The following is a 24,885-nucleotide window of genomic DNA, read 5'->3' on the forward strand; positions in this document are numbered from 1 at the left end:
ATGGAACATTGACGAATGGCCGAAAAACGAGATGCAAAAAGAAACGAAATTAGAAGAATTTAGAAGTTTTAGAACTTCTAAACGACAAAAAAAGAAGAAAACAAAGGAGTGGAGAGGAAAAAGTTAAAACTCAGAATTGTTTTGTGTGTGTGAAAAAACTCAAGTGGAAACCAATCAACCAAGTTGTAATTGAAAACTGAAACATTTAGTTGAGTTTTGAAATTGTTGCATTTATAAATTTGCACTTTGATTTTAGTTAAGTGCCTCTAGAGACACTTACTTACTGTTTATTTAGGAAGGCATGAGTGAAGGAGTATATTTAAATATTCCAGTCTGCATGACTGTTTTTAATCAGCTAGGAGAACTGTCACTTTATGACGAATCCGGAGGGATCTCGGGACTGGAACTGATAGTGTTTTATATAAACTTTTAGCTTCCCTGTCATGTCCTGAGTTGAATTTAATTAACATCTGAATTCATTCTTCTAAGATGAGAAGCTAGGAGTTGGGGGAAAGGGTTGATCCATTTTCGATGGAGATGATGATTTTTATCTACTGAACAAAAACAATAATAATTCAATAAGTAGTAGTAGCCCTGTTTTTAGGAGTGACCTCGTGGTTTGGGGATACTGAGACCCAGCCATGAGCTCACTATTTCTGCATGTAATTGAGTTAATTTGAGTGTTTTGACCGAAGCCGAAAGCAGTAACGTTTTTTGTCGACCCGATGTTAGAAAGACCACCGAAAATACTGGCTTGGTAGAGACGGTGAAAAGCATGTAGAGCTCTGTTTAGACGTTGGCCAGTCGTCTTAGAACCTAGCTTTATTTTCCGTCGATATGTATCTTCCGGGCGAATGTTACACTCACTATTTTTGCATGTAATTCAGTTAATTAGAGCGTTCTGATCGAAGCCGGAAACAGTAACGTTTTTGTCGACCCGATGTTAGAAAGACCACCAAAAGAACTGGCTTTGGCAGAGACGGTGAAAAGCATGTAGAGCTGTGTTTAGACGCTAGCCAGTCGTTTTAGAACCTAGCTTTTTTTCCGTCGATATGTACTTCCGGGCAAATGTTACAATTAGTTCAAAAACTACTTGAGCAACTTTTAAAATTTATTTGAGTTATACATGTTATCTTTACTTCAAATTTATAGAGCTATACTCAGCTTACTTAATCGTGTCTGGGACTCGTTCCAGAGTTGCTGTCTAAATGTAAGTACCTGAATTTAATTTTTATAGTGCGTTTTACTTAGTTATGTTGAGAATGTGGTAAAGTTGTTATTTAAACAAACGTTTAGTTATGTTGATTTATCCTTTTACTTAGTTATCCAAGTGTTTGTGCAAATTTGACAGTCCCAGACAATGTAATTTCCGGGAGAATACTACCCTGTTCAAGACTGCAAAACACGAATTAAGTTATCTGACGTCAGCCAGTCGTCAATTGGGAATTTTTCCGTCATTGTGTTGTTTCTGGGCGAATATTATAATGTAGCGAGACAGGGATTATCAGTGTTTATAGGTAGTAGAATGTCTCCAGCTATAAGTTAGAATGGCTTCACAGGGATTCTCGAAAAGGAGGGGAATTGAAAATGGATGGAATTTAAATCCGAATTCATTGGCATTCCGATATTTTTTAACGATATCTGCAGCCTCGATCTCCGAAACCGGTTAGTTAAAGTTGAATATTGGTGGGGATAGAATTTACTTCAAAAATTGATGCGACAGTGAAAACGCGTCATTGTTTGAAGTGTTGAAAAAAATTGACTAATTTTTCTCAATTTAAATGATTAAAATAATAGCCTAGTCTTGCATATGACATACCGTTCTATTATTGAGTTTCTTTGTAATTTTGAATGAAATCTGAGTCCGAAATTAGGCAGAAAAACCAGTTTTAATCCAGCAAAAAGGAACGTTGATGGCTTATCTTTTTAAAACTCTAGCTCTTAGCAAGGCAAGGTTTCCACGGTAGTGTGGCTGGAAAGAGGAAGCAGATGTTAATCCTATTAGCAACAATTGAAATAAATTGAGACCATGTTTTTTTCGGTCGCTTTTTTGTTAGTTTTTCTAAATAATCAGAAGGTCAAAAGTATCATAGTAATCGAGGTTACAGTCAGGAGTCCCTTGATCACATATTCCAGTCAAAATCCTTAGAGTTTTCTAGATATGGAAGTGAGAATGGTAAAAAGGAGATGATTAGTGTTGATGTGATTAAAATTAAACTCGATAAGGGTTATTAAGGGTTACATTTCCTAAATAAGAACACGCAACTCGACACAAGAAATATATAACAATTTAGAGCATTTTTCAAGTATTTAGGCGCATGCGCGCATGGTAAAGCAATTTTTCAGGAGGTAAAAACCGTAATGCGCGTCTTGTTTGCCGTTGACATCCGAGATTTTTTTAAGCTCCTTAACTTGTTCGTCGAGCTATTTTTTTCGACAAAGTTCGGCGTTTGGAGATCCCAGTTTAAGAGATTTTTCTTTTATTTTTATTTTGGAGCATATTTTTCGAAATTATTTTAAAATTGATTGGTTCTGTGTTTTCCTCATAGTCGGTCCCGAAAATCAATTTTCAGTGTTCAAGCTCAGGCCTTAAGTTTGTTCCGATTTCAGAGTGTTATTAAGTTCACGAAGATCTACCTTATTGTCATCGGCTAAATTTCCATCATCTAATTAGGAGATGTTTATTTTCGACTCAAGCTGTTTGACTAGTGTCTGAAATGTTTCCGCAAAAATGGGCGGGGCTTCAGAATTGCCTTGTGGGGTTCCATCTTCTGACTATATGATAGAGCTGCCGTAAAAAGGTAACTAGGTTTACTGTACGCGCAGTGGGTTGTTTACAATTGATTTTAAAAAACATGATTCAGCACTGTTTCTCTTTTTGAAGAGTTGAAGGCATTCTTAAAGTCCAAGTTTAAAAGCACAGCGCATTTTGGGTTGTCTTTGCACTCAATTAGGTTTCGAAACGACGGTGCAACTATTTCTGCTCCTCGTTTATTTCCGCACCCGATATTTAGAATTCCGAAAAAATTGGTCTCAAACCTCTGTCTATCTTTATGAGGGCGATGAGCTTTTCGTCAAAAAGGACAGGTCTTAGGTGTTCGGTTATTTTGCCATCCCCAATGATATTTGAATGCTTATATAACCGAGATTAAAAAAAGCATCCCAATGGTAGGTGGCCGTCAGGGTTTTCTCAGGGGTTGCAAATTTGGTTTCCAATTACGAATGCCAAAATCCTTCCAGCATACGACGATTTTCTAAAGTTTTCTGAAAACTCGAATTTAAAAATCAATTACAAAACATGGCATTCCCAACCCGATAGTTGGGTGCTGTCAGAGTACTCTCAAGGATTGCGAGTCTTGCCTCCAAATATGACTGTTAAAATTTTTGTAGTTTTCGAGATATGACGTGTTTTATGATTTCTTTTAGTTTTTCAGAAAACTTAGTTGTAAAAAAAAGTTTAAATTGAAATTCCTAACCTTGTAGTCAGGTACTGTTCCAAAGTGCAAATCTTGCCTCCTAATGCGACTGCTTAAAATCTCTTAGCTTCCAAGATGTTACTTTTGTTATATATTATTTTATAAATTGTTGGAAGAAATCAGATATAAAAAAAATATCACCAACTTTGAAGTTCTCATCTCTACAGTGAGGATCTGTCAGGGTACTCTCAGGATATGCGAATTTTGCCTCAAAATTGACTGCTCAAACCTTCATAGTTTTCGAGATATATTTTTGTAATTTTTCAATTAGTTTTTAGAAACATTTTTTTAAATATAAACTTCACAACCCTGTAGCTGGGGGCTGTCAGAGTACTCTCAGGGCTTGCGAATCATGCCTCCAAAATTGACTGCTGAAATCTTTGTAGTTTTTGAGGTTTGACCTTTTGTGATTTTTTCGAAAACAAATTTTGGGAAAAAAAACAAACGTCATCTCGAAAAATACAGATTTCAGTAGTCAATTTTGGAGAAAGTTTAAGTTTTATGGGGCTTGGGGCTGTCAGAGTACTCTCAGAGGTTGCGAATCTTGCCTCCGAATGTAACTGCTCAAATCTTCGTAGCTATGAGATATGACGTTTTGTTTTTTCAAAGTTTTTTTCAAACTTTCCAATTCGAAGCTTGAGATTTTTTCAACGAAGTCCTATGTTTTTTATTCTTTTCGACTGAAATTTTTTCAACTTGGGTTTTAATATTTTTTTTGCATCGCAAATGGTGCAAGGCTCTGCTTAGCCTCTGTGTAAGAAAATGAATTTGCCAGTGGGCTGTGTAAAACATTTTTAATCGTGTCAAATTTTTTAACCTTGTGAAGGAAAAATTAGCAGTTTTAGGAATAAATATTTCGCACTGATTTTCAGTATTAAAAAAATGTGAAAAAAATGTTTTATTTTCTTCTTTTTATCCTGTATGTTTGATCTTCGGTTAGTATTCTTGTTCAATTAACGATAGACAAATTAGAAAAATCTGTTACCGCCCTCAGTCAATTTGCCAGTTTTGTTTTTCTAGCAATTACAATCAAGTCCTAAAAAGTCAAGAGCACAAGTTGAAAAGTCAAGAGCATTATAAAGGTTATTGTTCCGACCATTGAAATTTGGGAGGATCTTTGTATTCGGTTGTTTAGTTTTTTCCTTTTTGTTCAGGTATCACAATTATCGGACTGGGGAAAGGTTTTCAAAGTTTGAAATTCCGGACACTGTAGTTGGTTACTGTAAGGAAACTCTCAGAAGTTGAAAATCTGCTATCTATATGCGACTGCTCAATGGCATTTAGTTTCCGAGATTTGACGTTTTTATTCATTTGAAATTTTTTTAAAGAACATAGATATTAAAAACTTGAAAAAATTTTATGGTTTTTGAAAATTTTAATTGAGAAAACTTGAATAAAAACTCATTACAAAATTTGAAATTACGAACCTTGTAGATCTTTGCTGTCAGATTTCAATCAAAAGATACAAATCTTTTTTCCAATATATGCGGTTTTTTAATGAGTTGTTATAAATTCGAAGCACCGGGGGGTGCGTTACACGCTAGTTAAATATTTAGTTTTATCACTGTTATAAATTCAATACCTATTACTTGATTGCTTTTGTCTACCACTATCTCCCTATTTTAAGCCTTTTTAACTGATAGATTTTGAATTATTTTTTCTGAGATCAGTTTTCCATAATACTCAAAAAATAAGAAGCACAGAATGTTCCGACCATAGTCTTCAAAAAAAGGAACAAAGTTTTATCAAATTGTTCTTTTTTTTGCGTGGTGAGATAAAAGGAGCTGCGTGGAGTGATTTAAAAAATGGGGATTAGGTATATTCGACAGCCATACTAAAATAAGCAAATTGGAAAACAATTTTTGTAGAAACATTACTAGAAAAACAAAAACAAAAAAAAAAAATTTTGATTCCAAAAAAGCGCTAAAATTTTCAAAGTAAACTGCCGTTACCCAAATAAAACTAAGTGGTTACGTTTTAAATTAAGCTCTTGTAAGCAATTGAAATGAGACTGATCGCTCGCTTTATTCGCTCGAAATAAGACGAAAATGAAAAAAATTTAAACCGGTTTCTCTCGATGTTGGGAAATCTTTTTTGAAATTTTAAAAATATGCTTCGAATTAAGACTGTAAGGGCTTTATAATGATATATCACTCAACCCTGACAATGTTCTCATTATTTGTGGTACCTGATTTTGCGTGGAAAACAAAAAAAAACAGACCCGAATACAAAGTTCTTCCCCATTTCCAATGGTCGGAACAATAATTAACTAAATTGAAGGATATATTAGCATGAAATTAATATTTACCTAAGTAAACTGTCAAATTGCCGAAAATTTAGTATCAAAACAAATAATGCAATTGGAAATAAGGATAGCTGGTTGCTGTATTTTCCGATCACATTTATAAAAAGAACAACAAGTTCCTTCGAAAGATCGTGCCAAATTTTGACAGCTTCTGACAAGTTCACGTCAGAAGCTTGAGTTCCATCCAAAGCGTAACTCACAGGATTCAGAAGTAACAAATAATTTTCAATATTGCGTTTCAGGTTCAAGCTAATTATCGCATCGTAAATTTTTTTTCGGCATTTCTATGCGATTTTCTTTGGCAATTGTTACCATAGCAGGCCATGCTTCGCTGTATGACGTTAGGCCATCTCGGGTACTGTTCCAGCGAGTATCATTAGGCAGAGAAAGTTTCCGGCCAGTTCATCTTCACGTAGCCGAGAAACAGCTTTATGAACGTTTCGGAAATACCTGATGACTGGTGAGATTTTATCTAGCGCACTTTTGACTTGAAAAATCTTTCATCAGTAAGTTGAGAATGTTTGCTGAGCATCCAAACATGAATACCGCTTTGTGTTCACTTTAAGAAATCCTTCCTCGTTTTCTGCACATTCGCTGCGTTGTCAGTAACAAATCCACATACTTTGAACCCGTACTTGGCAACATTCTTGACCATGCTGCCTTCGGCCAGTTGAAAGTGTGAAGAAGAATGGTAAATGCAAGTCTTCTGAAAAGGCAATAATACAAGTATGAAAACATGAAAAGTATCAATAGTTAACGTTTCAAAGTATCAAAAATCAGTTGTAGTCTAGGTGTAGTTGTTGTAGGTAATATCAGGTCAGCTTTCAACGTTTATAAATTAAAAGTGACCCTTTATTACGGTGTAACTCCTGTTTATTGGGACAAATCTCTGAGATGTCTCGGAATATAAGCGCTATTAGTACGATTCTAGAACTTGGCTTACAAATCACTGATATTGCTACAAACCATTTGACCGGAATGAAAATTCGGATTCTAATTGATTTTCCAATGATTCTTCCAAATAATGCCGCGACCGCCCGAAGGCGTCGGATTGGTCGAAAATGTGAAGCTGAGTTAAAAGCTAAAGTGAAGCTAAGTTTTCATACTGCATAGCTGCGATGTGAGCAGCATAGCAGAGTACAAGATGAAAGATCGATTTAGGTAATCAATGTATACACTGCATAGCTGCTATATTTGTTTACCGTGGCAGCATGACGCAATAGATTTGCACAGTTGATTCTTTTGATTTTGACAGCTTCTGGCAAGTTCACGACAGAAGCTTGATTTTTATACAATGCGTAACTCAAGGATTCGGAAGTAACAAATAATCTTCAATATTGCGTTTCAGGTTCAAGTCGGTTATCGCATCGTAAATTTCTTTCGGCTTTTCTATGCGATGTTCTTCGGCAATTGTTGCCATAGCAGGTCATGCTTCGATGTATGACGTTAGGCCATCCCGGGTACTGCTCCAGCGAGTGTCATTGGGCGAAGAAAATTTTCGGGGCAATTCTTTTTCACGTAGCCAAGAAACAGCTTTATGAACGTTTCGGAAATACTTGATGACTGGTAAGATTTTATCTAGTGCACTTTTGACTTGAAAATCTTTCATCAGTAAGTTGAGAATGTGTGCTGAGCATCCAAACATGAATACCGCTTCGTGGTCACTTTCAGAAAGTCTTCCTCGTTTTCTGCACATTCGCTGCGTTGTCAGTAACAAATCCACATACTTTGAACCCGTACTTGGCAACATTCTTGACCATGCTGCCTTCGGCCAGTTGAAAATGTGAAGAAGAAGAAGTGTAAATGCAAGTCTTCTGAAAAGGCAATAATACAAGTATGAAAACATGAAAAGTATCAATAGTTAACGTTTCAAAGTATCAAACATCAGTTGTAGTCTAGGTGTAGTTGTTGTAGGTAATATCAGGTCAGCTTTCAACGTTTATAAATTAAAAGTGACCCTTTATTACGGTGTAACTCCTGTTTATTGGGACAAATCACTGAGAGGTCTCGGAATATAAGCGCTATTATTACGATTCTAGAACTTGGCTTACAAATCACTGATATTGCTACGAACCATTTGACCGGAATGAAAATTCGGATTCTAATTGATTTTCCAATGATTCTTCCAAATAATGCCGCGACCGCCCGAAGGCGTCGGATTGGTCGAAAGTGTGAAGCTGAGTTAAAAGCTAAAGTGAAGCTAAATTTTAATACTGCATAGCTGCGATGTGAGCAGCATAGCAGAGTACAAGATGAAAGATCGATTTAGGTAATCAATGTATACACTGCATAGCTGCTATATTTGTTTACCGCGGCAGGATGACGCAATAGATTTGCACAGTTTATTTTTTTGATTTTGACAACTTCTGGCAAGTTCACGACAGAAGCTTGAATTTTATCCAAAGCGTAACTCAAGGATTCAGAAGTAACAAATAATCTTCAATATTGCGTTTCAGGTTCAAGTTGGTTATCGCATCGTAAATTTCTTTCGGCATTTCTATGCGATGTTCCTCGGCAATTGTTACCATAGCAGGTCATGCTTCGATGTATGACGTTAGGCCATCCCGGGTACTGCTCCAGCGAGTGTCATTTGGCGAAGAAAATTTCCGGGGCAATTCTTTTTCACGTAGCCAAGAAACAGCTTTATGAACGTTTCGGAAATACTTGATGACTGGTAAGATTTTATCTAGGACACTTTGACTTGAAAATCTTTCATCATTAAGTTGAGAACGTGTGCTGAGCATCCAAACATGAATACCGCATCGTGGTCACTTTCAGAAAGTCTTCCTCGTTTTCTGCACATTCGCTGCGTTGTCAGTAACAAATCCACATACTTTAAACCCGTACTTGGCAACATTCTTGACCATGCTGTCTTCGGCCAGTTGAAAGTGTGAAGAAGAAGAAGTGTAAATGCAAATGCAAGTCTTCTGAAAAGGCAATAATACAAGTATGAAAAGTATCAATAGTTAATGTTTCAAAGTATCAAACATCAGTTGTAGTCTAGGTGTAGTTGTTGTGGGTAAGTAATATCAGGTCAGCTTTCAACGTTTATAAATTAAAAGTGACCCTTTATTACGGTGTAACTCCTGTTTATTGGGACAAATCTCTGAGAGGTCTCGGAATATAAGCGCTATTATTACGATTCTAGAACTTGGCTTACAAATCACTGATATTGCTACGAACCATTTGACCGGAATGAAAATTCGGATTCTAATTGATTTCCCAATGATTCTTCCAAATAATGCCGCGACCGCCCGAAGGCGTCGGATTGGTCAAAGTGTGAAGCTGAGTTAAAAGCTAAAGTGAAGCTAAATTTGAATACTGCATAGCTGCGATGTGAGCAGCGTAGCAGAGTACAAGATGAAAGATCGATTTAGGTAATCAATGTATACACTGCATAGCTGCTATATTTGTTTACCGCGGCAGGATGACGCAATAGATTTGCACAGTTGATTCTTTTGATTTTGACAGCTTCTGGCAAGTTCACGACAGAAGCTTGAATTTTATCGAAAGCGTAACTCAAGAATTCAGAAGTAACAAATAATCTTCAATTTTGCGTTTCAGGTTCAAGTTGGTTATCGCATCGTAAATTTTTTTCGGCATTTCTATGCGATGTTCCTCGGCAATTGTTACCATAGCAGGTCATGCTTCGATGTATGACGTTAGGCCATCCCGGGTACTGCTCCAGCGAGTGTCATTGGGCGAAGAAAATTTCCGGGGCAATTCTTTTTCACGTAGCCAAGAAACAGCTTTATGAACGTTTCGGAAATACTTGATGACTGGTAAGATTTTATCTAGGACACTTTGACTTGAAAATCTTTCATCATTAAGTTGAGAACGTGTGCTGAGCATCCAAACATGAATACCGCTTCGTGGTCACTTTCAGAAAGTCTTCCTCGTTTTCTGCACATTCGCTGCGTTGTCAGTAACAAATCCACATACTTTGAACCCGTACTTGGCAACATTCTTGACCATGCTGCCTTCGGCCAGTTGAAAGTGTGAAGAAGAAGAAGTGTAAATGCAAATGCAAGTCTTCTGAAAAGGCAATAATACAAGTATGAAAACATGAAAAGTATCAATAGTTAAAGTTTCGAAGTATCAAACATCAGTTGTAGTCTAGGTGTAGTTGTTGTGGGTAAGTAATATCAGGTCAGCTTTCAACGTTTATAAATTAAAAGTGACCCTTTATTACGGTGTAACTCCTGTTTATTGGGACAAATCTCTGAGAGGTCTCGGAATATAAGCGCTATTATTACGATTCTAGAACTTGGCTTACAAATCACTGATATTGCTACGAACCATTTGACCGGAATGAAAATTCGGATTCTAATTGATTTTCCAATGATTCTTCCAAATAATGCCGCGACCGCCCGAAACAATAGTATCAATAGTTAACGTTTCAAAGTATCAAACATCAGTTGTAGTCTAGGTGTAGTTGTTGTAGGTAATATCAGGTCAGCTTTCAAGGTTTATAAATTAAAAGTGACCCTTGATTACGGTGTAACTCCTGTTTATTGGGACAAATCTCTGAGAGGTCTCGGAATATAAGCGCTATTATTACGATTCTAGAACTTGGCTTACAAATCACTGATATTGCTACGAACCATTTGACCGGAATGAAACTTCGGATTCTAATTGATTTTCCAATGATTCTTCCAAATAATGCCATTGGTCGAAAGTGTGAAGCTGAGTTAAAAGCTAAAGTGAAGCTAAATTTTAATACTGCATAGCTGCGATGTGAGCAGTATAGCAGAGTACAAGATGAAAGATCGATTTAGGTAATCAATGTATACACTGCATAGCTGCTATATTTGTTTACCGCGGCAGGATGACGCAATAGATTTGCACAGTTGATTCTTTTGATTTTGACAACATCTGGCAAGTTCACGACAGAAGCTTGAATTTTATCCAAAGCGTAACTCAAGGATTCAGAAGTAACAAATAATCTTCAATATTGCGTTTCAGGTTCAAGTTGGTTATCGCATCGTAAATTTCTTTCGGCATTTCTATGCGATGTTCCTCGGCAATTGTTACCATAGCAGGTCATGCTTGGATGTATGACGTTAGGCCATCCCGGGTACTGCTCCAGCGAGTGTCATTGGGCGAAGAAAATTTCCGGCGCAATTCTTTTTCACGTAGCCAAGAAACAGCTTTATGAACGTTTCGGAAATACTTGATGACTGGTAAGATTTTATCTAGGACACTTTGACTTGAAAATCTTTCATCATTAAGTTGAGAATGTGTGCTGAGCATCCAAACATGAATACCGCTTCGTGGTCACTTTCAGAAAGTCTTCCTCGTTTTCTGCACATTCGCTGCGTTGGCAGTAACAAATCCACATACTTTGAACCCGTACTTGGCAACATTCTTGACCATGCTGCCTTCGGCCAGTTGAAAGTGTGAAGAAGAAGAAGTGTAAATGCAAATGCAAGTCTTCTGAAAAGGCAATAATACAAGTATGAAAACATGAAAAGTATCAATAGTTAAAGTTTCGAAGTATCAAACATCAGTTGTAGTCTAGGTGTAGTTGTTGTGGGTAAGTAATATCAGGTCAGCTTTAACGTTTATAAATTAAAAGTGACCCTTTATTACGGTGTAACTCCTGTTTATTGGGACAAATCTCTGAGAGGTCTCGAAATATAAGCGCTTTTATTACGATTCTAGAACTTGGCTTACAAATCACTGATATTGCTACGAACCATTTGACCGGAATGAAAATTCGGATTCTAATTGATTTTCCAATGATTCTTCCAAATAATGCCGCGACCGCCCGAAACAATAGTATCAATAGTTAACGTTTCAAAGTATCAAACATCAGTTGTAGTCTAGGTGTAGTTGTTGTAGGTAATATCAGGTCAGCTTTCAAGGTTTATAAATTAAAAGTGACCCTTTATTACGGTGTAACTCCTGTTTATTGGGACAAATCTCTGAGAGGTCTCGGAATATAAGCGCTATTATTACGATTCTAGAACTTGGCTTACAAATCACTGATATTGCTACGAACCATTTGACCGGAATGAAACTTCGGAATCTAATTGATTTTCCAATGATTCTTCCAAATAATGGCATTGGTCGAAAGTGTGAAGCTGAGTTAAAAGCTAAAGTGAAGCTAAATTTTAATACTGCATAGCTGCGATGTGAGCAGCATAGCAGAGTACAAGATGAAAGATCGATTTAGGTAATCAATGCATACACTGCATAGCTGCTATTTTTGTTTACCGCGGCAGGATGATGCAATAGATTTGCACAGTTGATTCTTTTGATTTTGACAGCTTCTGGCATGTTCACGACAGAAGCTTGAATTTTATCCAAAGCGTAACTCAAGGATTCAGAAGTAACAAATAATCTTCAATATTGCGTTTCAGGTTCAAGTTGGTTATCGCATCGTAAATTTCTTTCGGCATTTCTATGCGATGTTCTTCGGCAATTGTTACCATAGCAGGTCATGCTTCGATGTATGACGTTAGGCCATCCCGGGTACTGCTCCAGCGTTTCAGTATCAATAGTTAACGTTTCAAAGTATCAAACATCAGTTGTAGTCTAGGTGTAGTTGTTGTAGGTAATATCAGGTCAGCTTTCAACGTTTATAAATTAAAAGTGACCCTTTATTACGGTGTAACTCCTGTTTATTGGGACAAATATCTGAGAGGTCTCGGAATATAAGCGCTATTATTACGATTCTAGAACTTGGCTTACAAATCACTGATATTGCTACGAACCATTTGACCGGAATGAAAATTCGGATTCTAATTGATTTTCCAATGATTCTTCCAAATAATGCCATTGGTCGAAAGTGTGAAGCTGAGTTAAAAGCTAAAGTGAAGCTAAATTTTAATACTGCATAGCTGCGATGTGAGCAGCATAGCAGAGTACAAGATGAAAGATCGATTTAGGTAATCAATGTATACACTGCATAGCTGCTATATTTGTTTACCGCGGCAGGATGACGCAATAGATTTGGACAGTTGATTCTTTTGATTTTGACAGCTTCTGGCAAGTTCACGACAGAAGCTTGAATTTTATCCAAAGCGTAACTCAAGGATTCAGAAGTAACAAATAATCTTCAATATTGCGTTTCAGGTTCAAGTTGCTTATCGCATCTCAAATTTCTTTCGGCTTTTCTATGCGATGTTCTTCGGCAATTGTTACCATAGCAGGTCATGCTTCGATGTATGACGTTAGGCCATCCCGGGTACTGCTCCAGCGAGTGTCATTGGGCGAAGAAAATTTCCGGGGCAATTCTTTTTCACGTAGCCAAGAAACAGCTTTATGAACGTTTCGGAAATACTTGACTCGTAAGATTTTATCTAGGACACTTTTGACTTAAAAATCGTTCATCAGTAAGTTGAGAATGTGTGCTGAGCATCCAAACATGAAAACCGCTTCGTGGTCACTTTCAGAAAGAGTCTTCCTCATTTTCCGCACATCCGCTGCGTGTTCAGTAAGAAATCCACATACTTTGAACCCGTACTTGGCAACATTCTTGACCATGCTGTCTTCGGCCAGTTGAAAGTGTGAAGAAGAAGAAGTGTAACTGCAAGTCTTCTGAAAAGGCAATAATACAAGTATGAAAACATGAAAAGTATCAATAGTTAAAGTTTCGAAGTATCAAACATCAGTTGTAGTCTAGGTGTCGTTGTTGTAGGTAATATCAGGTCAGCTTTCAACGTTTATAAATTCAAAAGACCTTTTATTACGGTGTAACTCCTGTTTATTGGGACAAATCTCTGAGAGGTCTCGGAATATAAGCGCTATTAGTACGGTTCTATAACTTGGCTTACAAATACTGATATTGCTACGAACCATTTGACCGGAATGAATTTTCGTTTTTTAATTGATTTTCCAATGATTCTTCCAAATAATGCCGCGACAGCCCAAAGGCGTCGGATTGGTCGAAAGTGTGAAGCTAAGTTAAAAGCTAAAGTGAAGCTAATTTTTAATTCTGCATAGCTGCGATGTGAGCAGCATAGCGGAGTACAAGATGAAAGAGCGATTTAGGTAATCAATGTATACACTGCATAGCTGCTATATTTGTTTACCGCGGCGGGATGACGCTGTAGATTTGCACAGTTGATTCTTTTGATTTTGACAGCTTCTGGCAATTTCACGTCAGAAGCTTGAATTTTATCCAAAGCGTAACTCAAGGATTCAGAAGTAACAAATAATCTTCAATATTGCGTTTCAGGTTCAAGTTGGTTATCGCATCGTAAATTTCTTTCGGCATTTCTATTCGATTTTCTTCGGCAATTGTTACCATAGCAGGTCATGCTTCGATGTATGACGTTAGGCCATCCCGGGTACTGCTCCAGCGTTTCAGTATCAATAGTTAACGTTTCAAAGTATCAAACATCAGTTGTAGTCTAGGTGTAGTTGTTGTAGGTAATATCAGGTCAGCTTTCAACGTTTATAAGTTAAAAGTGACCCTTTATCACGGTGTAACTCCTGTTTATTGGGACAAATCTCTGAGAGGTCTCGGAATATAAGCGCTATTATTACGATTCTAGAACTTGGCTTACAAATCACTGATATTGCTACGAACCATTTGACCGGAATGAAAATACGGATTCTAATTGATTTTCCAATGATTCTTCCAAATAATGCCATTGGTCGAAAGTGTGAAGCTGAGTTAAAAGCTAAAGTGAAGCTAAATTTTAATACTGCATAGCTGCGATGTGAGCAGCATAGCAGAGTACAAGATGAAAGATCGATTTAGGTAATCAATGTATACACTGCATAGCTGCTATATTTGTTTACCGCGGCAGGATGACGCAATAGATTTGGACAGTTGATTCTTTTGATTTTGACAGCTTCTGGCAAGTTCACGACAGAAGCTTGAATTTTATCCAAAGCGTAACTCAAGGATTCAGAAGTAACAAATAATCTTCAATATTGCGTTTCAGGTTCAAGTTGATTATCGCATCGTAAATTTCTTTCGGCATTTCTATGCGATGGTCTTCGGCAATTGTTACCATAGCAGGTCATGCTTCGATTTATGACGTTAGGCCATCATGGGTACTGCTCCAGTGAGTGTCATTGGGCGAAGAAATTTTCTGGGGCAATTCTTCTTCACGTAGCCAAGAAACAGCTTTATGAACGTTTCGGAAATACTGGACTCGTAAGATTTTATCTAGGACACTTTTGACTTAAAAATCTTTCATCAGTAAGTTGAGAATGTGTGCTGAGCATCCAAGCATGAATACCGCTTCGTGGTCACTTTCAGAAAGAGTGTTCCTCATTTTCCGCACATCCGCTGCGTTGTCAGTAACAAATCCACATACTTTGAACCCGTACTTGGCAACATTCTTGACCATGCTGTATTCGGCCAGTTGAAAGTGTGAAGAAGAAGAAGAAGTGTAACTGCAAGTCTTCTGAAAAGGCAATAATACAAGTATGAAAACATGAAAAGTATCAATAGTTAACGTTTCAAAGTATCAAACATCAGTTGTAGTCTAGGTGTAGTTGTTGTAGGTAATATCAGGTCAGCTTTCAACGTTTATAAGTTAAAAGTGACCCTTTATTACGGTGTAACTCCTGTTTATTGGGACAAATCTCTGAGAGGTCTCGGAATATAAGAGCTATTATTACGATTCTAGAACTTGGCTTACAAATCACTGATATTGCTACGAACCATTTGACCGGAATGAAAATTCGGATTCTAATTGATTTTCCAATGATTCTTCCAAATAATGCCATTGGTCGAAAGTGTGAAGCTGAGTTAAAAGCTAAAGTGAAGCTAAATTTTAATACTGCATAGCTGCGATGTGAGCAGCATAGCAGAGTACAAGATGAAAGATCGATTTAGGTAATCAATGTATACACTGCATAGCTGCTATATTTGTTTACCGCGGCAGGATGACGCAATAGATTTGGACAGTTGATTCTTTTGATTTTGACAGCTTCTGGCAAGTTCACGACAGAAGCTTGAATTTTATCCAAAGCGTAACTCAAGGATTCAGAAGTAGCAAATAATCTTCAATATTGCGTTTCAGGTTCAAGTTGGTTATCGCATCGTAAATTTCTTTCGGCATTTCTATTCGATTTTCTTCGGCAATTGTTACCATAGCAGGTCATGCTTCGATGTATGACGTTAGGCCATCCCGGGTACTGCTCCAGCGTTTCAGTATCAATAGTTAACGTTTCAAAGTATCAAACATCAGTTGTAGTCTAGGTGTAGTTGTTGTAGGTAATATCAGGTCAGCTTTCAACGTTTATAAGTTAAAAGTGACCCTTTTTTTACGGTGTAACTCCTGTTTATTGGGAGAAATCTCTGAGAGGTCTCGGAATATAAGCGCTATTATTACGATTCTAGAACTTGGCTTACAAATCACTGATATTGCTACGAACCATTTGACCGGAATGAAAATTCGGATTCTAATTGATTTTCCAATGATTCTTCCAAATAATGCCATTGGTCGAAAGTGTGAAGCTGAGTTAAAAGCTAAAGTGAAGCTAAATTTTTATACTGCATAGCTGCGATGTGAGCAGCATAGCAGAGTACAAGATGAAAGATCGATTTAGGTAATCAATGTATACACTGCATAGCTGCTATATTTGTTTACCGCGGCAGGATGACGCAATAGATTTGCACGGTTGATTCTTTTGATTTTGACAGCTTCTGGCAAGTTCACGACAGAAGCTTGAATTTTATCCAAAGCGTAACTCAAGGATTCAGAAGTAACAAATAATCTTCAATATTGCGTTTCAGGTTCAAGTTGGTTATCGTATCGTAAATTTCTATCGGCATTTCTATGCGATGTTCTTCGGCAATTGTTACCATAGCAGGTCATGCTTCGATGTACGACGTTAGGCCATCCCGGGTACTGCTCCAGCGAGTGTCATTGGGCGAAGAAATTTTCCGGGGCAATTTTTCTTCACGTAGCCAAGAAACAGCTTTATGAACGTTTCGGAAATACTTGACTCGTAAGATTTTATCTAGGACACTTTTGACTTAAAAATCTTTCATCAGTAAGTTGAGAATGTGTGCTGAGCATCCAAACATGAATACCGCTTCGTGGTCACCTTCAGAAAGAGTACTCCTCATTTTCTGCACAATCGCTGCGTTGTCAGTAACAAATCCACATACTTTGAACCCGTACTTGGCAACATTCTTGACCATGCTGTCTTCGGCCAGTTGAAAGTGTGAAGAAGAAGAAGTGTAAATTCAAGTCTTCTGAAAAGACAATGAAACAAGTATGAAAACATGAAAAGTATCAATAGTTAAAGCTTCAAAGTATCAAACATCAGTTGTAGTCTAGGTGTAGTTGTTGTAAGTAATATCAGGTCAGCTCTTAACGTTTATAAATTAAAAGTGACCCTTTATTACGGTGTAACTCCTGTTTATTGGGACAAATCTCTGAGAGGTCTCGGAATATAAGCGCTATTAGTACGGTTCTATAACTTGGCTTACAAATCACTGATATTGCTACGAACCATTTGACCCTAATGAAATTTCGGATTCTAATTGATTTTCCAATGATTCTTCCAAATAATGCCAAGATAGCCCAAAGGCGTCGGATTGGTCGAAAGTGTGCAGCTAAGTTAAAAGCTAAAGTGAAGCTAATTTGTAATACTGCATAGCTGCGATGTGAGCAGCATAGCAGAGTACAAGATGAAAGCGCGATTTAGGTAATCAATGTATACACTGCATAGCTGCTATATTTGTTTACCGCGGCGGGATGACGCAATATATTTGCACAGTTGATTTTTTTGATTTTGACAGCTTCTGGCAAGTTCACGTTAGAAGCTTGAATTTTATCCAAAGCTTTACTTAAGGATTCAGAAGTAACAAATAATCTTCAATATTGCGTTTCAGGTTCAAGTTGGTTATCGCATCGTAAATTTCTTTCGGCATTTCTATTCGATTTTCTTCGGCAATTGTTACCATAGCAGGTCATGCTTCGAAGTATAACGTTAGGCCATCCCGGGTACTGTTCCAGCGAGTGTCATTGGGCAGAGAAAGTTTCTGGGGCAATTCTTTTTCACGTAGCCAAGAAACAGCTTTATGAACGTTTTGGAAATACTTGATGACTCGTAAGATTTTATCTAGTACACTTTTGACTTAAAAATCTTTCATCAGTAAGTTGAGAATGTGTGCTGAGCATCCAAGCATGAATACCGCTTCGTGGTCACTTTCAGAAAGAGTCTTCCTCATTTTCCGCACATCCGCTGCGTTGTCAGTAACAAATCCACATACTTTGAACCCGTACTTGGCAACATTCTTGACCATGCTGTCTTCGGCCAGTTGAAAGTGTGAAGAAGAAGAAGTGTAAATTCAAGTCTTCTGAAAAGACAATGAAACAAGTATGAAAACATGAAAAGTATCAATAGTTAAAGCTTCAAAGTATCAAACATCAGTTGTAGTCTAGGTGTAGTTGTTGTAGGTAATATCAGGTCAGCTTTTAGCGTTTATAAAATAAAAGTGACCCTTTGTTACGGTGTGAATCATGTTTTTCGGGACAAATCTCTGAGAGGTCTCGGAATATAGGCGCTATTAGTACGGTTCTATAACATGGCTTACAAATCACTGATATTGCTACGAACCATTTGAACGGAATGAAATTTCGAATTCTAATTGATTTTCCAATGATTCTTCCAAATAATGCCGCGACCGCCCAAAAACGAAAGTGTGAAGCTGAGCCCGAAAGTGTAAGCTGGATTGGTCGAAAGTGTGAAGCTAGTTAAAAGCTCAAGTGAAGCTAAATTTTAATACTGCATAGCTGCGATGTGAGCAGCATAGCAGAATACAAGAAGAAAGAGCGATTTAGGTAATCAGTGTATACACTGCATAGCTGCTATATTTGTTTACCGCGGCGGGATGACGCAATAGATTTGCACAGTTGATTCTTCTGATTTTTATTCTTTGATTAAAATCGGAATTAAATCATTGATTTAAATCAAGTTGATTTTAATCATGCAACCCTTGATTTAGGTCAACCGCTTGCCCTGGTATTTTTTTTTGTTTCTTTCAAGATGACTGGCTACTTGTTAATACATCACTCATCTGAAATGCAAGTTGAAACAGTAAATATGTGACTCCCGATTTTTTTATTTAGCAATTTTTTCCAAGTTTTTTTTTGAAGAATGCGCAATTACACTAGTCATGCGAATCAATGTTTTCTTCTGTTCAGATATCAAAAGTTTGATATAAAACGGAATTTTGCAAAGCTAGATTTTTTTTTCAGTATTTGAAACCTTCAACTGTCTGGCCTGTTTTTGTTTGAAGTATTTTTCGTTTGAGAGCCTTTTTCCATTTAACAGATAGTCGTTGTCATTTTTGAGAAGCAGCTTTAGCTGCAGTGGGACTGGTAGTATACCTTGAATCTGTTTTTTGATATCCAGTAGATTAGGAACTCGAGCACCTATATTGAATAAGCTTGTGTGTTTACCAGCCACATATCCACTGGACTTGATCAAAACGCGTCTGCAAATCCAGAAATTGTCTGTTGCTTCCAAGACCCATAATCATCCAAAAGCTCATCTAAATGCAGCTGGACCAAAGTATCACGGAGTTGTTTCGATTTTCATGCAAATTGGTAAGTTGAACTGTTCGAAATAGCTTTACTTGAATTGAATTTTTTCTGTTTGTCCCTACTATTTTGTCGAATCATGTGTTGAAATGGTTAAACACCTGCCATCGCAGTTCCTTTAATTTATTTGACCATTCATATCCTAGTCTCTTTCTAATGTTTGTCGCGTTTACTGGGTTTTATTGTGATCGTTTTAGTGAAGAAAGAGGGTTTGTTCAGACTGTGGTCGGGTCTTCCGCCTGCAGTGTATAGACACATGAGTATGTAGATGAGTGATTGAAACAAATTGAAGAGACTAACGACACTACCATGTTATATCTCGCTTTCAGTTTACTCCGGATTTAGGATAATGACCTACGAGAAGTTTCGAGGACTTCTAGGCCAAAATGAAGACGGAAGTTTTTCAATCTGGTGAGTGAAGCAACGGAAGTACGTAAAATCATGACAAATTTAGAATGTGGAATGATTATAGCAGATAGTAATTAAATCGATTAAAGTGGTTTAAATCGATTAATTATCAATTCAGTTAGAAAAAACACGCGAATGATCATTTTTATTAGCTAAAAGTATTGATTAGTTAGTTAAGAAGAAGGTTGATAGTTCACGCTAGGTATTGAATAAATATAGTTTTGCATTGTCTTCAGAACTTTGTGAAGTGCGTAAATTTCATATTTTATAGGAAATCGTGTGTAGCTGGGTCAACAGCGGGAGCCCTTGGCCAATTAATTGCCAGTCCCATGGATCTGCTGAAGGTCCAGATGCAGACTGAAGGAATCAGAAGGCTAAAAGGCGAACCGGTGCGGTAAGTCACAGAGAATGCATTAAACATATATTGCGCACGAATACCAACTCACAGGCAGATGAAAAACATTCAACTGTCAAGACAGTGGTTAATCAATCCTTTCATCATAGAAATTGAAGTGGTCCTGACATTTTTCACACTGCAATAGTGTGGAATCTTAAAGGCTAAGTGCACCAACGGAGTACGGTCTCGAAGTTATTTCAGTCCTGATTACGAGTCGTCGACAAACGTACTGAAGACTCTAATATAAGTTGTGATGATTTTTCTTCAGGAAAAAGTCTTAAAGTTTGTTCACGCTCAAATTTGTTTTTTAGCGGTTTGACTTTTGATTCTTTTTCAAATTCAGTTCATTTCCTTTGTTTGAAAAGTTAGGCAAAGTCCACTATCGAGCAGCGAAAGTGTAAAGGTCACGAAAAACCTGATCGACTTCTGCTTTCGAATTTAGTTTTCATGTTTCACAGCAAAATAAACTACTTATTGATCCAGTTTTCTCAAATTGAGTTTTTTAAATCAAAAAAGTGTCAGTCATAAATTTTTCTACAAATTTAAAGAGCTTTAAGGACATCTATTTTTTCTTGGATTTTCTAAAGTTGACATTTTTGTAAAACTTGACTTTTTTAATATTGACTTTTAATGCTGTTGAAAGAATTGAGCAGTATACGTTCAATTAATTTGGCTATAGGCGACAAGGGCAGTATCGTTAGTTCCAATTTTTTTTTTTTTGGGTAATTGTAGTCGTCGCATGATAGCGCTTCGTAAACTGAAATATTTTAAACATCTAAGCGTGATACCATAGTTTCGGAGATAATTTATTTTTTTGGCTCGGGTCAGACTAATAGAAATAGAGCTGAAGCTGGCTGTTTTAGATTTCGCAACAGCTTGCATGCCATGAGAGTGTTGCTTAGCGAGGGAGGTGTGCTTGGATTGTGGAGGGGCTGGCTTCCTAACTGCCAAAGAGCTGCTTTAGTCAATCTTGGAGGTATGCACTTGGTTAAGTGTTCTCTTCAGCTGTTCTAACCCCTGACCTTCAAAAGGGTCTCACATTTGGTAGTATTTCACCGTATTTTTTGGCTCTTTGGCGTAACCAAACGCTAAGTTTGAGAGTGTGCGCGCTGAAAAAAAAAACAATTTTCTAGTCAAAACATTCCAAAAAATGATCTGAAACTTCGTTTGGCCTGTACTTTAGCCGACCTACAAGAACCCCCTCCTTGAGTGAAAATCATAGATTCTCACCAACCTCACCTTCTTTATAACTTCTAAATGTTTTTGGCATCATTTGATAGTGTTTCATTTGCGGCATTGAGTATGATAATTTGAGGGAATGTTTCATGTTTTTAGAGCTAGCAACGTATGACCAGGTGAAACGCAAACTGTTAATTGACTTCTCGATGAAAGACAATGCTCTAACTCATTCCTTATCAAGGTAATATTTGAACGCGTTTTGTCAATTAAGTTAAATATCCCCTTAAATTGTCAATTTAAGTATCTTAAATTATTTCATCAATTTCAAATGAAATATGAAGGTTTGCCGGGAAAGTCAAAGAGAAATTGGTAGGTTAAGATACATGAATGCTGTTTTTCAGTGCTGCAAGTGGTCTGGTGGCAGCTTTGGTGGGAACTCCTGCCGATGTGATCAAAACGAGAATCATGAACCAACCTGTAGACCAAAGTGGAAAGTAAGTGATCAAGATTTACTGAAAATCAACAAAACATTTTGTTTCATATTTAGAAAGTTTCCAAACAAATTTAGCTATGTTTATTTGTGTTTGCTGCAGGATTGTAACTCTTTAAAAACATTTTGCCTAATTTGAGTTTCATGCAAGCAAAGCGAATTGGTAACAAGTATAGCCGGTTACAGTGCAAGTAGCCAAGAATGTTCCGACCATAGTCTTAAGAAAGTATAAAAACGGTTTTCAAATGTTTGTAGTTTTTTCTGCTCAGTGTGATAAAAGGATCTGAAAAACTAGATCTTAGGCATATTCGAATTCGACAGTCATAATAAAATAAGCAAATTAGACAAAAATTTTAGTGGAAAAATGCAAAACAAAGCAAAATCATATAAAAGCTTCCGTGTTTCGCTCGAACTTAGAAAAAGAAGAGGAAAAAGAATTGAATTCTCATTACCACAAATTACATTACATAATTCAAAAGATCACCAGCAACCTATTAACAGTAAATTGAAACTCTAAGTGGACTGCTGCCGTTCTATGAAAAGCGCATGAAATACTAATATAAGGATAAGTTAAAATGAGGAGAATAAGAGAAAAAAAACTAAACATTCAATTACTTGTTTGTCAAATTATCCATGGGAAGCGTTCTTCTTATATTGCAACTAAAGCCTTAAATAGTCCATTAACTACGTGGGATTATTTTTTTACGAACTGATATAGTCTAATTCGAGCACAGACAAAATTATTGCTGTAAAAAGGGTTTTGGGTGTTGAAATTCTGAAAGCTTAACAGTCGTGGTTCAATTACAAAACTTGAACTTGTTCGCTTAGCGGTTACTGCTTCTACTAACTGTGTCCCATCCCCTAGAGCCCCCGTAACACAAATAGTTTTGGTTCAGGGCTAAACGGTCAGTAGATACATAACTTAGTTTTAATCCTGTTTTTCTCGATACTGGGACAAATTTTTGAGATTCGTTCGAATGACAACTGAAAGCGCTTTAATATGACATATCACTCGATCAATTCTGCTGATTATTTGTGGTGTCTGATTTTGGAAAACAAAAAAACTAAAACACACCCGAATACAAAATTCATCCCCATTTTTCAAATGGTCGGAACAATACAAACGACAGCATATCTTTCCAACTTTAGTTCGTTTTTCATTGCTTTCGATCTTAAATGTTTCGGTTAGCTTCATTGTTTCAACGGCATGCTGTTGTTTTTTTAATTGTTAAAGCAAAGTGCAATACAGATGTTTAGTTCAAACCATGTGAAATTTTTAATTCACTAGCTTAGGCTAAATTGAAAATTGTAACATTCATCTTTGACTTTTTCAGACCCCTAGTGTACAAAGGCGTTGTAGACTGCCTGAGGAGAACAGTGGGAGAGGAAGGTGTGTTAGCCCTCTGGAAGGGATTCGTGCCCATCTGGTCTCGAATGGCACCCTGGTCTCTCGTGTTCTGGATCAGCTACGAGAAGATCAGATACTTTGCTGGCGTACCATCTTTTTAGAACCAAACAATTATCTTGCCCGCTCACTCACATTGCTAATTTTTAGCTAATTATTTGGGCTCATGGGCATTCAATACGTGCTCTCTTAGTAACCAATGAAAACTGAAGACCAAAAACTGCTCTAAAGAGTTTGCAGACTTTATTTAACTATTTGTGCTTTACATATGTGCAGATTTTATCTATTCTTTTTTATTCATTATGCAAGAATGTGTATACTACATATGAATTCAATGTAGTTAGATAGGGTATAATAAAGTCGATAATATAGTTTTACGGATCTTTTTTTTACCCTAGTGAGCGTAGCTTTATAATACTAATTCACTTTTTTCCAACAAAAGTCACAAATAAAGTTGCTCATTTGGTGGCTATTCTGCTGCAATAGACGATGAAATGGCATCTGGTTTATTGGTGACTATTCTAGTGTTTCACGACACGCGTGCTATGATGGCACAGATGCGAGGACGTGTGACTTAATCGCGGAGATTAGGGGTTCGATTCCGACACATGGCAGAAGTTGTGTTTTTTCAAGTCATGTTTTAGCTTCTTTTTCGTTGTTCACGCTTAGAGCTTCTTTTTGCCGTTTTGTTGCTTGTGTTTGCTTAGTGCAATCTCTGCGTAAAATGTCAAAACAGTTAAAAAGAGCATTTATGCTGCTTAAACTTACTTTGTTTTTAAGAGAAATGAACGTAGTGAAGACTCTTATATAGGTCTTGCTGATTTTTTTGTTTTTTTTTCAGGAAAAGTCTCTAATAACAACAGATGGGCATTCATATATAATGATGCATTTATGAAAGAACTCAGGTATATATGCAATTTTCCAATTCAATTGAAATTAATCTGCTGAAAGTGACGTAAATAGCACTCTCCAAATACGAACGTGGAAATGGCGCAAAAAAACGTGAACGATTTCTAGTTTCTAAAGTGGAATTTAATTTAGATTTCCAGCGGAAAATTTTTTTACCTATTGATGCAATTTTCTCTAGTTGGGTTCATGTTATCAATCAAAGCGCCCAGCATTAACTGTTCTGGAAATGCAAAGATCTTATAGAGCATGTATTTTTTCTTCGAAAATGGAAAACTGACAATTTTTCAAGAAGTTCAGTTTTTTTATGTTTACGTGCGCTCATTACTCTTTTCCAACCTTTGATTGGCTATGTTTAAAAGGTAAATTTTAAAGTTCAGTTGGTCAGCTGTCGCAAAAAAAATCTGAAAAAAAAAATCTTGAATAATGTCTGAATCCGGAGATCTCTAGTGATTCACGTAACCAATGAGAACCGCATGTTTGTCTGCCAATAATTTTACTAATCGATGCTTGCAGACACCAGAATTATAATTCCACTATTTGCTCTTCAGTGATAGGTTTTGCCCGTTCAGCATGCCGGTTGCGTCTATTTTTATCCCTCCTGCGTTAACAATATATTTTAATTAGAAATTTTTACTTTACCCGGTTGTTATAAATATGAACTAACTTTCAAGGAGGCTTTGTCTTCCATGTCGAGACGACAAGATAAGTATTTTTTTGCTGTTTCAAATCAACCTGATTTAAATCAACCAAACATAAATTAATCTGGAATTTTAGCTTAGTTACCTTGCCG

General features: G+C 36.9%; 1 protein-coding gene across 1 annotated transcript in view; it reads left to right on the top strand.

The window, feature by feature from the left end:
- The window catches only part of LOC134843709 (mitochondrial uncoupling protein 4-like), a 156,791-nt gene extending 133,228 nt beyond the window's left edge, over window positions 1–23,563 (top strand). Inside the window, exons 2-10 of the mRNA XM_063859948.1 lie at window positions 1,514–1,665; window positions 19,170–19,313; window positions 19,505–19,567; window positions 19,637–19,718; window positions 19,987–20,109; window positions 20,976–21,088; window positions 21,448–21,532; window positions 21,693–21,785; window positions 23,116–23,563. Coding sequence (XP_063716018.1) covers window positions 1,548–1,665; window positions 19,170–19,313; window positions 19,505–19,567; window positions 19,637–19,718; window positions 19,987–20,109; window positions 20,976–21,088; window positions 21,448–21,532; window positions 21,693–21,785; window positions 23,116–23,290 — 996 coding nt within the window. The 5' untranslated portion in view covers window positions 1,514–1,547 and the 3' untranslated portion in view covers window positions 23,291–23,563. The remainder of the gene's footprint in view (window positions 1–1,513; window positions 1,666–19,169; window positions 19,314–19,504; window positions 19,568–19,636; window positions 19,719–19,986; window positions 20,110–20,975; window positions 21,089–21,447; window positions 21,533–21,692; window positions 21,786–23,115) is intronic.
- The last annotated feature ends 1,322 nt before the right edge of the window (window positions 23,564–24,885 follow it).

This window comes from Symsagittifera roscoffensis, chromosome 4 (assembly GCF_963678635.1).
Source record: "Symsagittifera roscoffensis chromosome 4, txSymRosc1.1, whole genome shotgun sequence".
Classification (NCBI taxonomy): Eukaryota; Metazoa; Xenacoelomorpha; order Acoela; family Convolutidae; genus Symsagittifera; species Symsagittifera roscoffensis.